Below are 16,738 nucleotides of genomic sequence, written 5' to 3' on the forward strand. Positions count from 1 at the left end.
ACTGTGATTATATACAATATCGACGATAATAAAATCTCTTAAAAGTATTTTTATTTTTCCGGTTGAATAAAGCTTGTCAATTAAAATAATTTCTTTCAAAAATTAGAATACTTCGCTATTTTATATCTGCTATTTATCATGAATAAGCAAACATGCCATACATAGGATGCATGTAAAATGAATTTCGCCAACGTAGAATTAATTTCTCTTCAACTAATTGTAAGACGTAAAAATAGTTTACGCTTATCGTTAAATCTTTAAATATCTTTGTATCCTCTATTCTCGAATTATCATAATTATAAAAGAAAACTTATCAATCTTTTAAATTTACATTGAGATTTCTAAAAATATTTATCTATTGCAAAGTTTATTCGAACTTAAGTAAAGGCAAGATTTTAATTAAATTGAGATCTTTTGACTTAATTTTCGAGAAATTCTTCGTAATAATCATTCTCACAATAATCATATATTATTAAAATATATTAATCATGAAACATTTTTGTTAAAGAGAAATCGATTCGAAAAGTTAAGCAAGACATATCTCGAAAATCGATTTGTGTATTGATTTGCGATAAGAATAATACAATGAAATTTTGCCAATAAATATACGAAAATAATTCTTGATAGATCAAAAACGATGCGATTTTCACGCGAGATAATCGATACAGGAGCAGCGATTGTCATTATCATTCTTACGATTAATCTCAATGCGTTCTGTTTTAGCCTTGGCAATCTTCTCTTCCTCTTTCTCGCTTTCGATGTGGTAAAATATAGAGGCGCCGAGCAACAGGTACGTAAGGAACAACATCAACAGGACCAACCATTGCTTCTTGGACATTCTCGAATGCTGCCGACAAAATGTTGAAATTTGGCGTGAATCAGACACTCACAAGGGGATGACGATTCATCAGATCAGGTAATCATAATGTCGAAGCGGCAGAGTCATGGATACGTATTCTTGACATGGTTTCCGGTAGTGAAGCTAACACCACTCGCATCACAAGTGTCACAAGGCACACTAAGGTTCTCCCGCGAAGAGCGGCTCTCTTTTTCTCGTACCGATCGTCGTATCGATTATCACGAATTTTCACGAGGGCAATGTTATCACACCGCAGTCCGATATCTTTGATCCGTCAGAAGTCTTTCTGCCGATTTAGGCACTACGTCGTCTGCAACTCTGTTAAATATCCGGCGAACTCTGTGATCAAAAAATCGCACGAGTTTGCTTGATAGATTAATAATGGAGAAGACAAATGCGTAAAAATTTAAATTTACGCACGCGAGAAAGGAGTGTTACAATCACAGCATTAATTTAATTTTGTATTCAAATGTTATACGAAATAATTAATACATAAAAAAAATCCAATAAATATTACCATAGACACCTTTTCACCCTCTAAAATGCAATAATATGAAATGCACCACAAAAATGCTCTACAAAAATTTGCGATAACTAATTTTTAATTGCATGGTAAACGATTCGACAGCTCGAGGAATATATAAACCACGTTACCCGAAATAAAATCTCTATCCGGCGCACCTTGGATGTCGAGCTACCAAAACCCTTCCTTCGACAATGTCTGGTTGCGCAATGAGTTCGGTCTCTACCAGTGAATACCATATATTCCACCGACCTACCTGCCGATCGTGAATCGTAATAGCGATCGATTTTTGCATTCGCGAGGATAATTTACGGCGTGAAATAACGCCACACGCGCGTGTCTCCTTCTCAAGTTCACATCTCCCGTTTGGTCTCATGACTCGTGCCGGTTTAAGCGCGTCGTATGCGAATTTGCATAAGTGCATCGCATTAGCTCGAAATAGTATAAAAAGTATTTCCGAAAGTCATATAAGATCATATGAGAGCTTTGCTTATTGTGAGATTGAGAGTTAATTTTTCATTTAGCGAAACAATTAAATATCCAACATTTGGTCTCCTAGTTAAGGATTGAATAAAACAGTTTGCTAAATTAAATTAATTCAAATTATTGTATCAAGAGACAAACGTATATCAATTTCAAGTTGGAGACAGAAATAATGTTTCATGTTATCAATTTATAACATAGCGCGGGAAATTGACGCATAATGTAAGAAAACATGCGACAATAGTCGAGCGATCAATTTGTCTTGATCTTATTATATGCGTTATAGCACATCCATAAATACAATTTATGACGCGCGAGGACATGCCTCGACTTCAATGTCTTAACATGTCGATCGTTATTTGCTAATAATGTCAATGTGGACATCGCTTGTTTGTACTCGCTCGAGAAAATTCACATTCGTTGCGGACACGAGAGATCAGGGACTCCTCGCAGCGAAGAAACTTCACAATTCGGGCCTCTTCCGCGCGAAGATATCATTCGGTATTTCAACAGGACTGAACTTTACTTAAGAATATTAATAACGTATTAAAAAATAGACGAATATTTTTTTGTAAGACTGTATTCTATTTTAACGAATTCATCCCTCGCATTTTGTTTCGTCCGAGAATTCCTAAGTAATTGGGCCCCTTTTGTTTTTCATTCGCAATGAAAGAATAATGCGTCAAACGTCGTGAACCTTCGGCGACGTTAACAACTATACATCACGCACGTGTGTCGATCATCGTTTCTAATTGATGAGATAAATTTACGGACGCGTTTCATGCAAGTATATATTTCCTTTATTCGCGAAATAGCACAAATGACGACCAGTTATCACATTATTCTTTCCTCGAATACAGTTTATTGGTATTACTTATATGTGTACGTTTAATTAAGAAAAATATGATCCATTATAAAATATAATTACTCTTTAATTAGTAAATTGTTAAGGCAAAATTATATAACAATTTGTCTCTAATTACTTTTTATTTAATCAAATAATTTGGCAGTAAATTTTAATAAAATAATTTTATAATTTGAGAATGCAGCAAGATATAAATTCAAAAAGGATATAAAGCGTTGCAAATGCGCATTTCTAGAATAAATTGAACAAAAAAATACGCGAATAAACATTTAATATAATACTCATTCAAAATTTGAAAACTATTTTACCTTTATCTAAATAAAATTTTTATTTTAGGAAATATATATTATTATATATACATCACACACACACACACACAAATTACAACGATTTCTTTATTGTAACGTGAATTTATCGACTTGCTACATTGCTTCTGAGTAATCGTATTTATCGAGCTTGATTTGAATTTTATTTTATGTCATTATACTCTAATTTACAGTGATTACAAAAGAGCTAATACTACGTCAAAGTATTTTGAACTTATTCGCCTTTATTTGTTAAACCAGAGACCTTACTTGGTAACAGAACTACAATACTATCGCATCTCATTGCAATTCGGGAATAATTATGAATCTTACGCGGAGTCCGTAACTTTGAAGCATAAACGACATACTTTGATGTGAGCAGGTTGAAATGATTAGTTGAACAGACGACGCTTTACGACGGCGTTTTAACTCGAATAATTTTATGGCTGTTAACGGCCACTTAACAACTGTTATTATCTTCTATTTACTGCACACGTCGTGTCGGTCACGGTTGCGGTAAAAATATGTCGATACTAATGCACGTGCAGTAATTAGTCAACAATTGATAGTATAAAGTAGTTTGTCGTGAAGAAATATGAAGTATTAATCACGTGCCTTTTGCCTCTATCGCATAATCAGATAAACGGTAATGATTTTATATCTTAAAAAAAGATTGAATGTTAATCGGAAATTACAATAATTATTATATTATTAAATGATAAAGTCAGCGCTATTATAGTTTAAATAATTAATATTATTACCAAATATTATTTTAAAGAAAAAGACAGAGATTATGAATTTGCACTTATTAAAAAGAATAGTTTACCTTATGCGCGCGCGTAAATTAGGAAAGAGATAAACTTTTGTGACAAACTTTATTAATCTTGCAAAATTAAAAATATATTTCGTTATTAAATTATTCTGCTAAAAAGATTAAATAAAGAAAATCTCACAATGCTATCAATTTTAAAAGCTTATTTAAAAGTAGACAGTGTGACTTCTTAAATAATGTCCGATATCCAAAAATAACACACTCGTTTCTTTATATTCAAATAAAAAATATTACAAAAATGATGTATCCTTCAATAAATCATGCTATTTTTGCATATTAATTAATGCAAACATATGTCCAATATAAATCATCAAAATCGATCGAAAAATGTGAGACAGTAAACATCGCACAAGATAGCATTACGCAGTAATAATCGTAGTTATATAGCAACAATCAAATTTTACAGAGATCGTAATTACTGGCTAAGGAAATTGATAGGTTCTTTCCTGTTTTAACACTTTAGCGATAACGTTAAGATTGACACTGATACGTTATCAATTATTTTTTCACATTTCTTGAATTTTCCATTAATCGATAGACGGCTACCGGTTTAATAATTTTTTTAACATATTGTCGGGGGGTTACTTTTCACTTTAAATATTTTTTTGTGAAAGTGTAAGTCTCTGTACCAAAAACTATATATATTACTCAGTACAAATTTAATATTATTTTATTTTGATTCAATACAAGATATAGGATATACTTTAAATTTATTATAGAATCGAGACATTTTTTATTAATGCTAGATATAAAAAGTTATGTATTTTAATAAAAAATTATGTATTAATGGAATGCATAAAATATATTTATATACATAAATTCATTATGTAATATCGCGAATCAATTCAATTTTATTAATATAGAAATGCAAATAATAATTAAAGATAAAATTATATAATTTATTTGGAGTATATTTAAAACAGATTTATCTGACTTATCAATATATTACACGTTGTAATATTAATCTATTAACGGAAGTAATATTTGTGTTATCTATCGTCATTATCGATATTATATAGCAATATCAATTTTCATATGAATAAGAGAGATTAGCTTGATATTAGATAATAATATAATTCATATCTGAATTCAAATGGACACACATTAAACGTGGATTCTTAGAATCCGAGAACATAAGCATATATAAGAAAAGAAAATATTCAATATCGCAACAATGGTTAAATCTAAGAAATATTTCTTTTAATCCTTATCAGTTTATTCAATCACTTGATACTTACTTGTCTCATTCGTTTCATACTGTTTAAATTCGTTGCACATATTTGCATAAAGTCGACTAGAATTTTATAAGATTCACAACCGGGAAAGTTTGAATCATTTTTGTCCGACGAGATAAAATTCTATACACAAAAATTGTTTATTGACGTTATCACTAAAAAATTTTAATGTTATTTGTAGGATTAATGGATCAGCGCGGTCGAGTACTTGGCCAAATGGAGACTATCCGTATAATCGAGAACAGCACTATGCGAAAGATTGTGAGATGGTGGGAGGATCGAAAACAGTTCATTCTGTAAGTTCATTAAAATTATCTCTTTAACAGTTTATCTTATTAACAGTGTTCGTTAATATTATCTTCTTAAAAAACGGTTAAATGCGCTATAAAAATATAGTGAAGAATAGAAGAAATATTTTTAATATAAATTTAAAAAATGATCTAGTACACTTTTTTTTAGAGAGATATATATATATAAATATATATATATATAATTATTAACAACTTATTTTAGATAGATAAATATAAAGGAAAGAAAGAAGCTATAAGAATAGTAAATAAAGATCACAAAAAATCGATGTTTTAATTTGTTTTTTATACAAGACCAACTATCTCGATCGTTAGTGTATATATCTGCATTATCTGCTACCTTTCATGATTTGTATTTAGCTGTGTTAATGAATCTGTTTAATCAGCACAATCAAACGCAAATAATTAATCTCTTTTTAGCCATGAGAATTTAGTCAGACAGAAATATAGATTTTATTTGAAGAATGCAATGTATAAGTAATATAAATTATTTTAATATATATAGTCTCTGAATATATAAGGGTATAATTTTCTCATTTTAACTTTAAGTATATCTTTTTTAAGTTTAAATTATTAAACTTTGAATTTTACATAAATATATTTTGCGATAGTATATTTAAGAAAAGCAATTTTTATAATTTAAAAAAATGAAAATATATATTATATATAATACAAGACATAATATATATATTGGGTCTGTTCTTTATAACTGAACTGAGTTAAACTGACTGCACTAGTTTACAATTTATCTTTCTCCTTCCAATGTGAAGAGAAAGAGATAGTATCTTTTATATTTTAGTATCTTTTATATTTTTAGTATCTTTGATATTTTTAGGGAACATTCGCGCATTATATAAATATTATACCCATTTATTGTTATGTCATCACATATTTATGCTTCAGTTTCTATGTCTTGTATTATAAAATAATAATGTAATAAAGTTGAGTTTCTCTGTATATTTAATTAAAAATACCTATAAAAAATACGAATATTAATTCAATTAGTCTCATTATATGAGTGTGAAAAAAAGATTTAGGATAATATATCGTAAAAATATTATGTACATACTCGACAAAACTATAGATGAAAAAATGTAATATATAATAATATATAATATATATTTTTTTTCCACGCTCGCTTTTTTAGATAAGGCACTGCCTTCAAAAACATAATCAGTAGTGTAAATATTGATTTTCTCTATATATCTTCTTCAATATTCTTACCTGGCTTATACTTTATGTTTAAAATACGAACCGATATAATCTCGCTGAGATCATTAAATTCGACGCGTAAATAAAAAATACCACATTTCCTTAAAGTTCATTTTAGCATATTTGTTGCATCGAACGTTGAATCCATCGAAATCATGCCGGATTCTTAGATTAGGACTTTTAAACAATTTATACTATAATATATTAACTATCACACTCACCATTACGAAATACTTGATACTATTTTATATTTCTATTTGGTAAATTCATAAACTAATATGAGAAAATAAAATTTAAACTCGCAACTATTATTATGTCATTTATGCGGTCCAATATCGTTTGAAATTATTTATTAACTTATATTTACTTATTTGATTTTGCTCTGGTATTAAAAAAGATATATGCATAAATGTTAACAAAATCGTTAACATTGAATGCTTATGATACCCACACATATAATAATATATGTTGAAAAAATAATCACATATGTCATATTTTTCACTTCTGGCATTAGTTCCAGCCAAGTTCTATATCCTCAATCTTTATATTCAATCCTTCAAAAGTTGTATCAATGCCGGGATCATCAAAACTTTCATCCAGACCAATTTTCTGTATTCAGAATTTGATAAATGTAGAGATATTTTATCTAGAAAAAAATCTATGCAAGGAATAAACTTTCTACAAACCTGTAATGTGGCGATTTGTGAGGAATCGCTTACCAACAAAATTTGTGGTTCTTTATCATTTGTATCAATCATTTTAGAAATCTGAATCTGTTTATCTTTTCCAAGCGGCTAAATTTGATTCAAATCAATTGAGTGTAATTAGCAGCTATAATTATACAGTGTACAATGGTAGATAATGGGGGAATTTTGTATCATACTTACAGTTTCTTTTGCAGTTTTCTTTTTATTTTTATATTGACTAGAAGCTTCAAAAGAATCTTGCAAAAATACATCAGCACCATCATCACTATCAACCAAAGCATGAGCTGTTCTTTTATGCATCACCAGCGTGCTACTTTGCCGGTATCTTCTAGAACACAACGTGCATTCGAATGGTCGTTGTGGTGTATGTACCTAAAAGGATATAAAATATCTAAAAATAATTTTTTTACATAAATATGTTCAACAAATGCATCTGTATTTTTAATATAAATAATAAATAATAAATTAATATATATATATATATAAGAATTGAGAGAATTGATAAAAAACTTACAAGATGATGTTTATACAGACTAGAGTACTCGGTAAATCTTCTACCACAGCTTTCTATAGAACAAACATAAGGCTTTTCACCCGAATGTATCCGTATATGATTCTTATAGTTTGTCGCACTGGCAAACGCCTTATCGCACATCGGGTGAGTACATTTATACGGTCGTTCACCAGTGTGCGTTCTTACATGAACCTGACAAACATAATTTTCATCATTAAATTCTGTGATTAAATATTATGACTGACAAGTTTTATACCTTTCTAATATTGCTTGTAGTAAATGATCGACCGCAACCATCAAATGGACATACAAATGGACGTTCTCCTGTATGAGTTCTTACATGTTTTAATAGATCGCCTGATGTCTTGAAACTCTTGTTACATGTTTCATTTGTACATTTATATGGTTTCTCGCCTGTATGCGTTCGCAAATGTGCTTTCAAACTGTATCCTGTTGAAAAGCTTTTCTTACACTTTAGATGCGTACATCTATATGGTCTTTGACCAGTATGTGAACGCTCATGAACCTATCAGAAAAGAAAATTTAATTTATGATTAATAACTTTGATATTTAAAACAATCTGATTGCCATTTCTGTAGTAATTCACTTAATTTTGTCTACATTATTAATAATGATTTTCAAAAATTAATTACTTTGAGATGATGGGGCGTGCTATAAACCTTTGAACATCCCTCTCTAGGACAAGGATATCTAATTTTTGCATCAGATAATTTGTTGACTAAAATCTTGGAGTCTTTCTTTTTTAATTTCCCATCTTGAATTTCCCATAAATTTTCACCAAGATTCACATGACTAGTTACCATGTATGCTGTGCCATTGATAAATTCCACTTGCGAATATGTACTTTCTACATTTTCGTTGGAATTATCTTCGGCTTGTACAAATGTAGCTGAATCTAATTCTAACTGAAGAGCCTTGTCCTCGCCGAATTCTGACAAATCTCGCAATAATATGGTATTCCCATTTTCAAGCGTCCTTTGTAATATTTGCGCCTTGAAATCAGGATCTTTAATACAAATATATAATTTTTGATATATATGCCATAATTAAGAAGATATATTAGATGTATTTTCAAAATAAATATTTTCTTTAAATACAAGTTCTTAAAAAAAAAACTCGTGATTGTCCTTATTATCCGTGATAATATACAAAAAATAAATCTAAATTATTACTAACCAATATCACCGAAATTATTTGTAATAAAAGCTTGAGTTCCATCAGGCAATGTAATAGTAGTCATTGTGCCGAGTAACTGATCGTCCAATAGAAGTTCTTGCACTTGACTCGTATCATTCACAGTATCTTCATTCATCATTACCGACAAACATTCCAAAATATCCACAGGATTATTCTGAGAAAGAAGCAATATAAATTAGAATGCACAAATACTAAAACATGTATAGAATAATCCAAATAAAATTGTTGCACGATATTATCTCCGTGTGTGTACCTCAGACTCGTCCAAGATCATCTCCTCTTCTTCCTCCTCCTGACTCGCGATGCAGTTTGAAGGACTTTGCGTCGACATAATCCCCTACGATTGTGCCACAGCTGCGAACAGACAACATTTCTCGCTGACAGACGCCGTACAAGGAGACATCCCCGGTCTCATCCTCCCTTCGAACGCACGCTAAACCGCGTTATCGCGTGACATATTTCTTTTTTTACCGCGCAAATCGTATCAAATGTCATATCATAATACCCGATCCGATTAACCAGTATTATGGCAATTATGTAATTGTCGTCGACATGTCGTATCTACGCGCGATCGACATTCTACAGAAACGTCAAAACACGCAGCATCGTTCTCCCGACGTACCCGTACACGCGGTGGCCAATTTATACACCGAATCGCATCTCGTTTCGTAAGACTCGCCATCTTCATGCGCATCTCCAAAAAAAGGACCCGATATATCGCGATAGAAATATACGCGTGTCCACGCAAAATAACGCGAAACGACGCGAGATGAAGCCAAGAGTGAAACGCTCGCTCGTTCGCAATGAATTGAATCTTCGTCTGCACCCTGTAACGCCAATACATCACAAAGAATCTTGGGAAATAATATTACCCATAAACTCGGCCGCCCGCGAAATACCTCTCGCGACTAGCGCGCGGATATCACCGGAACCATCGGTACTCCGATGACGGCCATCTTGTCTCGGCGCGAAGCGCGCGCCTTCTGATTCGGACGTTTAAACGCACGTGGTCGCGAACCTACGCCCGATCATCGACGAGATAGGGATACCCGCGTAATTTGAAAAATCCGCTAAATTATAAGAAACTTTCTGTAAATTATCTGTTATTTAAAGCTAAAAAACATGATGGAAAAACTGCATTTTCTAGCTCTTAAATTCTAATATTAGTCATTTAACTATCGATTATTTTTACAAAAAACAGATACGTAAATGTCATATTATTTAGCTTTTATAATCCTGATAACCAAAAGACATCTTAAAAATGTCTAAAAGATAATAAGACGTTTTTAAATCGTCTTTTAGGGACATTATGCTGTCTGGGAAATCTACTGCTAATATAATATATTGATTATTAAAATAAAATGTATACATTTTCATATAGGAATATTTACATATAGTTATCTTAATAATATCAAATGCAATTTTTAGACAATGTTCAGAATTTTTGTTTTGTCCTGAATATGAAACGGAGATCAAGCATTAATATTCAACAACTTGCATAATAATTATTTATATAATTAATTATAGCTAATACTCGATATACAATCGTGAACGTCTCGAGCGATTCGTCGAGAAGGCAGAGATAAAAAATGCGATGCGTTCACGAAGAAGTTTCGCAAGCGCTAAATTCGATCGTGCGATCTCAAGTAGAGATGAAAGTTTCACCGTGATCCTCTACGAGTCCTTATTACTTAGGTACCTCCGCAAAAGTCAAGCTACGCAGGTGGGGTACGTATTATGTATATGGTGTGTGAGAAGGGGGATGCTGAAATTCATGCATACATGCAGCCACCATGACGTTCTCCGTTCGAAAACTGGATCAGTTCCTGACCGCATCCATGAGGCGTCTCGTGAGGATTAGCTAGATCCTAAAAGTCACGTTTGATGGAAAAAAAACAAAAACTTTAGGGCAATTGTGATTCGATCGAGCAAGAGAGTGCACGGTGAAATCATCCATCGTTCATATTTCGATTAGTGCGATACGATCGAGCGCAGAACCGCATATATAATGACGGTGGGTGGAGTGAACATTAATAAGAAATTGATCGTGTTAACAATATACTTTAAACATTTAATGATATTTATAATATATCCGTCATTTCTCCCTGGAATTTAAATATTTTGCTTTAACGTAACTTTAATTTGAGAAAGGTATCAAAAAATTAATATATCGATTAAAATAAAAAATATTGTACGAAAATTTTGAAACATTTTAAATATTTAGAAAATAGTGAAATTTTTTTTAACAAAAAAACGTAGTCATCATTAAGCATTAAGTGCAACAACTCTATGAAGATTTTTTTTCTGTAAAAAAAAAAATAGAAATTCTAAATAATCTTCGTAATGCTATATGGTGTGCTATCTAAATTAATAAAATTCTTAATCTTAATTTCATTTAAATAGTTTGAAGCGTTCTTATTGTTTCTTCTTATTTTACGAATTAATTTGTCCTTGCATAATGTTATCACTTTATATTCACTATTTTGTAATAATTGAATTTTCCATTTTATAAAAAACATCTCTCGTGTTCTTTCGAAATTCGATTTTTTTTTATCATCAATCTCATTGTTTTTCATCAACATAATTATTTATTAGCACAAAAATATTACTTATGCATACCAGATTTCTGCAACGTTGAATTTCAAATGCCGGATTCAATAGCAATAGCAGTTGAATATGTTCCCAGGTGAAGGTGAACGGAAAGGAAAACGAAAGGGTAGCTTGACACGCACTGCCGAGCACGTGTGTGTCTCTATAACTATAAGAGAATGAACCTCTTTGTGGATTTGCTCGCTCGCACGCTCACACGCGTGCACGCGTTTCGTCGGGGCGTAGGAGCACTTAGTTGTATGGTGTAATAGAGTATACAGTGATGGAATGCAGAGATATAATGTAATACTACTATTCTCTCTCTTTCTCTCTCTCTCTCTCTCTGTCTTTATCTATGTCGCGGTCGCTAAAAATATTGCCTTTCAAAGCGCAATATTGCTGGTAATCCTTGTGGGAAAAGTATATATTTAGTATACTCGCAGGGGGAAGGGCAATGTTTCGCAAGCAGGTCATCGAAATGATGTAAACGCATTCCGACATTACATCAAGTTTATATTATAGTAAATTCTTGAAACCTCACATATGATGAAGAGCCTAAAAAAGTAATAGATTGAAAATAAATAATTGTGGAATTATAATAAATACTGCATTTTTTATATATGGATGATAAATAAGATGAACTGATATATCTTATGGTAAAAATTACATATCTATTGTGATTAATAATATAATAGTAGATACTATAAATAAAACACATGATGACAAAATCTATATAGTTATTATACAAGTATTTTTTACATTTTAAAGAAATAATAAAAAACTGATGAATCAATATTGATGAGTGGTCTAACAAAAATTGTTACACATAAAATATGAATTTCAATGGCATGCAATAGTTAATAGTTGATAAGAAATATTTATTTTGTACAAACGCTTCGTAAAACTTAAGTAAAGTTTCTGATCCATTATTTCTATCTCTCTCTCTCTCTCTCATGATGATCTAATAACTATAATATTTTATACATACAATAAATAGCTAATTAATTATATTTATCTTATTTATACATGTTTTATATATTAATAATGATTTACAAGTTTCTTTCATGACTAATATTTTGCAGACAATTATGTAATTTCTCCCCCTATATATTATGAGAGAGATTACAAATCTCGTGCACGTCCGTATAGAATAAATTTTAGAAACTTACTTGCCTTGACACATTTCTACACTATGTATTTTTTACAGTTATTTTCTGCAACGTCAAATGATTCATCAAAAAAGATATATCTGTCAACGAGCATGTCGTGTAACATAGAAACGCTTGCCTCGGGCTTTTTCATGAAGAGTGGCATAATTCTCAACATACAGATAACGAATTTTTACGAAAATATACTAAAATATACCATATACAAATAATATCTTGAAATCGCAATATATATAATTAGATCAAATCGCAATAATCTAGTATAATTTTTAGCAAAAAAATTTTCTATAAACACTAATCACAGCATATCGAGTTCCGAAAATTGTGGTTGATGGTGTAGATTTTTGAATCAGATGGTCTCTCAGATATATATATAACACATTCTGTAACATTCTCTGATCAGAGACGAGTCGAAATATTTTGCGACTGGCAAAATCTTATTCTTGACTCTATTATACAGAGATATTGTTTTTAGCAAAAGTATATTTGAAATTTTTACTGAAAACAAAAAAAGTGTCAATTTTCTAAAGTAATTGAGAGAAATATGATCTTAAATAACTGAACCGCTTTTTTCACATTTGTTGCGACTCATGAATAAATCGTCGATAATAATAATATATACTTCGCTAATTCCAAATTATAAAATAAACCGCCATTTTAATTTCAGATAACAATAGTATTATTGCTATTCGCGGTATCGATGGTTAGTTCCCTGCCGCTCGCCAATGTGCATGTGAAATTTGTATCACCTTCCAATGTACACGAGCACAGCATCACAACAGACGGTTAGGAATAAATTGCGCATTAATGCTTTATATTGCATTAAATTATTTTAATTAATTAATTTATTTATTTTAATTTCTTTTCAGGGGATCGAACATTGGCTCAAAAGTCATTTATCTCGATTGGCCGAAGAAGCTCGACGAAGCGTTCTAAGGATCTCGGTGACTATTTTATATTCTTATATTTCTGCAATTATTTTAATATAATTAATAGTATAATCGTATTATAGTAATCTGTATAAATAATATATTTTTTGAGATATTTACAGTGTAGATAAAAATAATATATATTTTTTACAGATTATAATTACAGAACGAGTCTACGGCGAAATCACGTACAGCAGCCGATACCGATAACGAGATCCGAAAACGTTGAATCCCTGTGGCCGGTTGGTGTCTTTCTACCGCCGATTGACATCAATGATCTCGGATATAGTTGGCACGAGGTGCAACGTAGTCTTCCTAATTTCTACAAATTGGGAGGTAAAAGTATCTTTTTGCGCCGACAATTTTGATTGATAAAATTTATCTATTATATAAAATTACATCTATTTTCTTTTAATTACGTACTTTCAATTATATTTTCAACTATACTTTTATACTCTGAAAACCAATTAGAGATTCTAATACATATTGGAAAAAAAGTAATTAATAAAAAATTAATTATACGTAGTTCTTTACTTAAATCTTAAGTAATATACAATAATAACACAACGCTTTTGTTTACCAATATGTTTCTAATTTTAATTTGTTTCGATTGTAGGACAAGACCCGTATTTATTAACTGGCCGTGAAGCAATGATGGCAGTTAAATATCTGTATGGACTGGGTGAACTTTTCTTCGATGATTTTCCGCATGCAAAAGCATTGCTGCGAAATCAGGAAGAGAGGAGGTTTAACGGTTTGCATGGACAAGTTCTGGGTAGTTTAAATCCTAGATCTCCATTTCGCAGGCAAGGTGTTGAGAAGCAATTAAACTAAGAATGATCTGAAATTATTTATATCCAGTAAAAAGTTATTTATATCCAGTAGAGGTAGAGTACTGTGCTTTAGGGAAAAATCATATATACTTAAGTTTAATTTGCAATATATAATATTTTGTATAAATAAAAAATGTATCATATATATTTTTTTGTGATACACTGAAACAAAATACAATATATTAGAAATTAAAATATAATTGCTCAGAGATAAAAAAAACAGAGATGAAATGTTTAAGAGCAATCTTTTAAAATTCTAATTAATAACAATTGTGTGTGTGTGTGTCTCATCATACAATTACGTTAAATGGCAAATATTTTTTCTACTTTTTCATTACAAAATAATTAATTACAAATTAAGAAAATTAATCAGTAAATTAAAACAAAAAGTACATCTAAATATTTAAAATAAAATATATATCTAATATAATAAAATATACATAATAAAATATACTTTATTTGTGTAACGCTTATTGCAGAATATGTTTTATAAAAAACATATTATTTCACACATACACAAACATATCTATGTCGATTCTTGTGTCTTTTTGTGTGCTTTACAAAACGTTCACAAGAAATTTAATCATTTTAGCCCGTTCATATTAATTATTTATGTCCTCAAACTAACCATCGTACTAAACATATAGCTATTAATATAGTTATTAAAAATGTATTGACGCTTGTTCTCATCACTCCATTACAAAGGTCTCCATAACAGAGACACATATACACTTTTTTGTAATTCCACACAGTATAAGCACATCTCTCCTCGATGTCATCGGGACCTCGTTGGAAGCACAATCTCTGCGTGGCGGTACCATATTCTGTCCAGTATACAAATTTATTAAAAGTTAAAAAAAAAAAAAATTTACAGAATGAAATTGTGCTAATATCAAATTATAAAATCTTTTCTATTATACTTAATTTTATTTTAATAATAACGTAAATTTTAATATAAATCGGAGAAACATATATTTTTATTATATAATAATATAAATTGTATATGTTGCCGAATATAAATGTATTAAAAGCAAAATAACTCACCATTATTTAAATTTTGGCTCTCAATTATTTTTCCACACCATCCAGAAACACATGGTACCGCATCTACACCTTTTTCAAGTGCAATTTCCGTAGAATTCATAATGAAAGGATCCTTACAGGAGCCAAGTTCTCCTCTCGATCTACAACTTACGCATCTTCGAAAATTGCCTGTGAAAACATGAGAGAAAGGACTGTCATTTTTACCTGAATCACCATTTCACTTGCGTAGCATGCGCGCGCGCGCGCACACACACACACATACACACACATATATACACAAAATAATATTAATCAAAAAGATTTATTGATGCACGATTTATTGATTTTTTACTTATAATTTTTATGTATAAAGAATTAAGACAAACAATAATAAAGACAACAATATAAGTTGTAGTTTATGATAAAAATTGTTTATATATTTAAATTAGACAATTTATTTCGTTTCAAGAACGTATAAAAATCAAAGAATATCTATATAAAATATTGATATTTCACAATTTTTATTAAGGAAGAAAAATTACACTGGTTTACTAAAAATAAAATATTCGATGGAATATATTTTCAATTTTGTCTCTATATAATTCCATACATTATTAAAATAGAACATTAAGGATATATGACTATTAAGAATACCATAATGTAATTGGGAAAGCTCTCCCATTCACGATATAGAAACTCACCAACACTTTCTTTAATAGCGATAATGGAGAAAGCCGCGAGAATCGCATGAACACTTGTTTGAAATTTCATTCTATTGCGTTACTAATCTCCAGTCAGTCTTTTGTACAATTAATTACACTATCTCGTTAATGAGCACGGCAAATAAAAAGCCGGGAGCTACAATAAAGCATAGCCATTTTGAAACTAAACTGAACTGTCTGGAGACGGACGGTACGCCTCGTAGCTGTCTCGTGCCAGGTCCCCCTTTCACTTGACTAAGGTCATCGTATGCCAAGAAAAATCGGACCGAGAGAATGCGAAAGAGATAGCCATGAGGAGTATTCTCAATCGATAACTGATCTGTCATATAATGCTAAATACTCATCAACAATAACATTAAAAGTGTATAATAAAAATGGCATAAATCCATAAATTTTTATTTTGTTAGCTAAAAAA

At 30.6% G+C, this 16,738-nt stretch overlaps 3 protein-coding genes across 4 annotated transcripts; 1 reads left to right on the plus strand and 2 right to left on the minus strand.

Moving 5' to 3' along the window:
- Positions 1–845: 845 nt before the first annotated feature.
- Positions 846–14,650, plus strand: LOC138939401 (uncharacterized). 2 transcript variants are annotated; one of them, XM_070307154.1, is made up of 6 exons: positions 846–916; positions 5,284–5,398; positions 13,484–13,601; positions 13,686–13,760; positions 13,899–14,081; positions 14,362–14,650. In XM_070307154.1, exons 1-6 carry the CDS (start codon positions 897–899, stop codon positions 14,577–14,579), a joined length of 729 nt encoding a protein of 242 aa, XP_070163255.1. In that variant the 5' UTR covers positions 846–896; the 3' UTR covers positions 14,580–14,650. The 2 variants fall into 2 exon arrangements, with proteins under 2 accessions (XP_070163255.1, XP_070163257.1); XM_070307156.1 differs by lacking the exon at positions 846–916 and adding an exon at positions 3,646–3,681.
- On the minus strand, positions 5,424–9,926 carry LOC138939400 (zinc finger protein 76). The gene is made up of 8 exons (XM_070307153.1): positions 9,315–9,926; positions 9,041–9,215; positions 8,497–8,870; positions 8,100–8,369; positions 7,844–8,035; positions 7,510–7,701; positions 7,309–7,416; positions 5,424–7,231 (listed from the first exon to the last, which is right to left on the minus strand). Exons 1-8 carry the CDS (start codon positions 9,390–9,392, stop codon positions 7,133–7,135), a joined length of 1,488 nt encoding a protein of 495 aa, XP_070163254.1. The 5' UTR covers positions 9,393–9,926; the 3' UTR covers positions 5,424–7,132.
- Positions 14,651–15,118: 468 nt separating the features above from the next.
- On the minus strand, positions 15,119–16,392 carry Rtv (QVR superfamily protein rtv). Its single transcript, XM_070306796.1, has 3 exons — positions 16,303–16,392; positions 15,623–15,790; positions 15,119–15,402 (listed from the first exon to the last, which is right to left on the minus strand). Exons 1-3 carry the CDS (start codon positions 16,370–16,372, stop codon positions 15,197–15,199), a joined length of 444 nt encoding a protein of 147 aa, XP_070162897.1. The 5' UTR covers positions 16,373–16,392; the 3' UTR covers positions 15,119–15,196.
- Positions 16,393–16,738: the final 346 nt, after the last annotated feature.

Source organism: Polyergus mexicanus, unplaced genomic scaffold (genome assembly GCF_030449975.1).
Source record: "Polyergus mexicanus isolate NDT 795.1 unplaced genomic scaffold, iyPolMexi1.0 SCAF_14, whole genome shotgun sequence".
In the NCBI taxonomy this organism is placed as follows: Eukaryota; Metazoa; Arthropoda; class Insecta; order Hymenoptera; family Formicidae; genus Polyergus; species Polyergus mexicanus.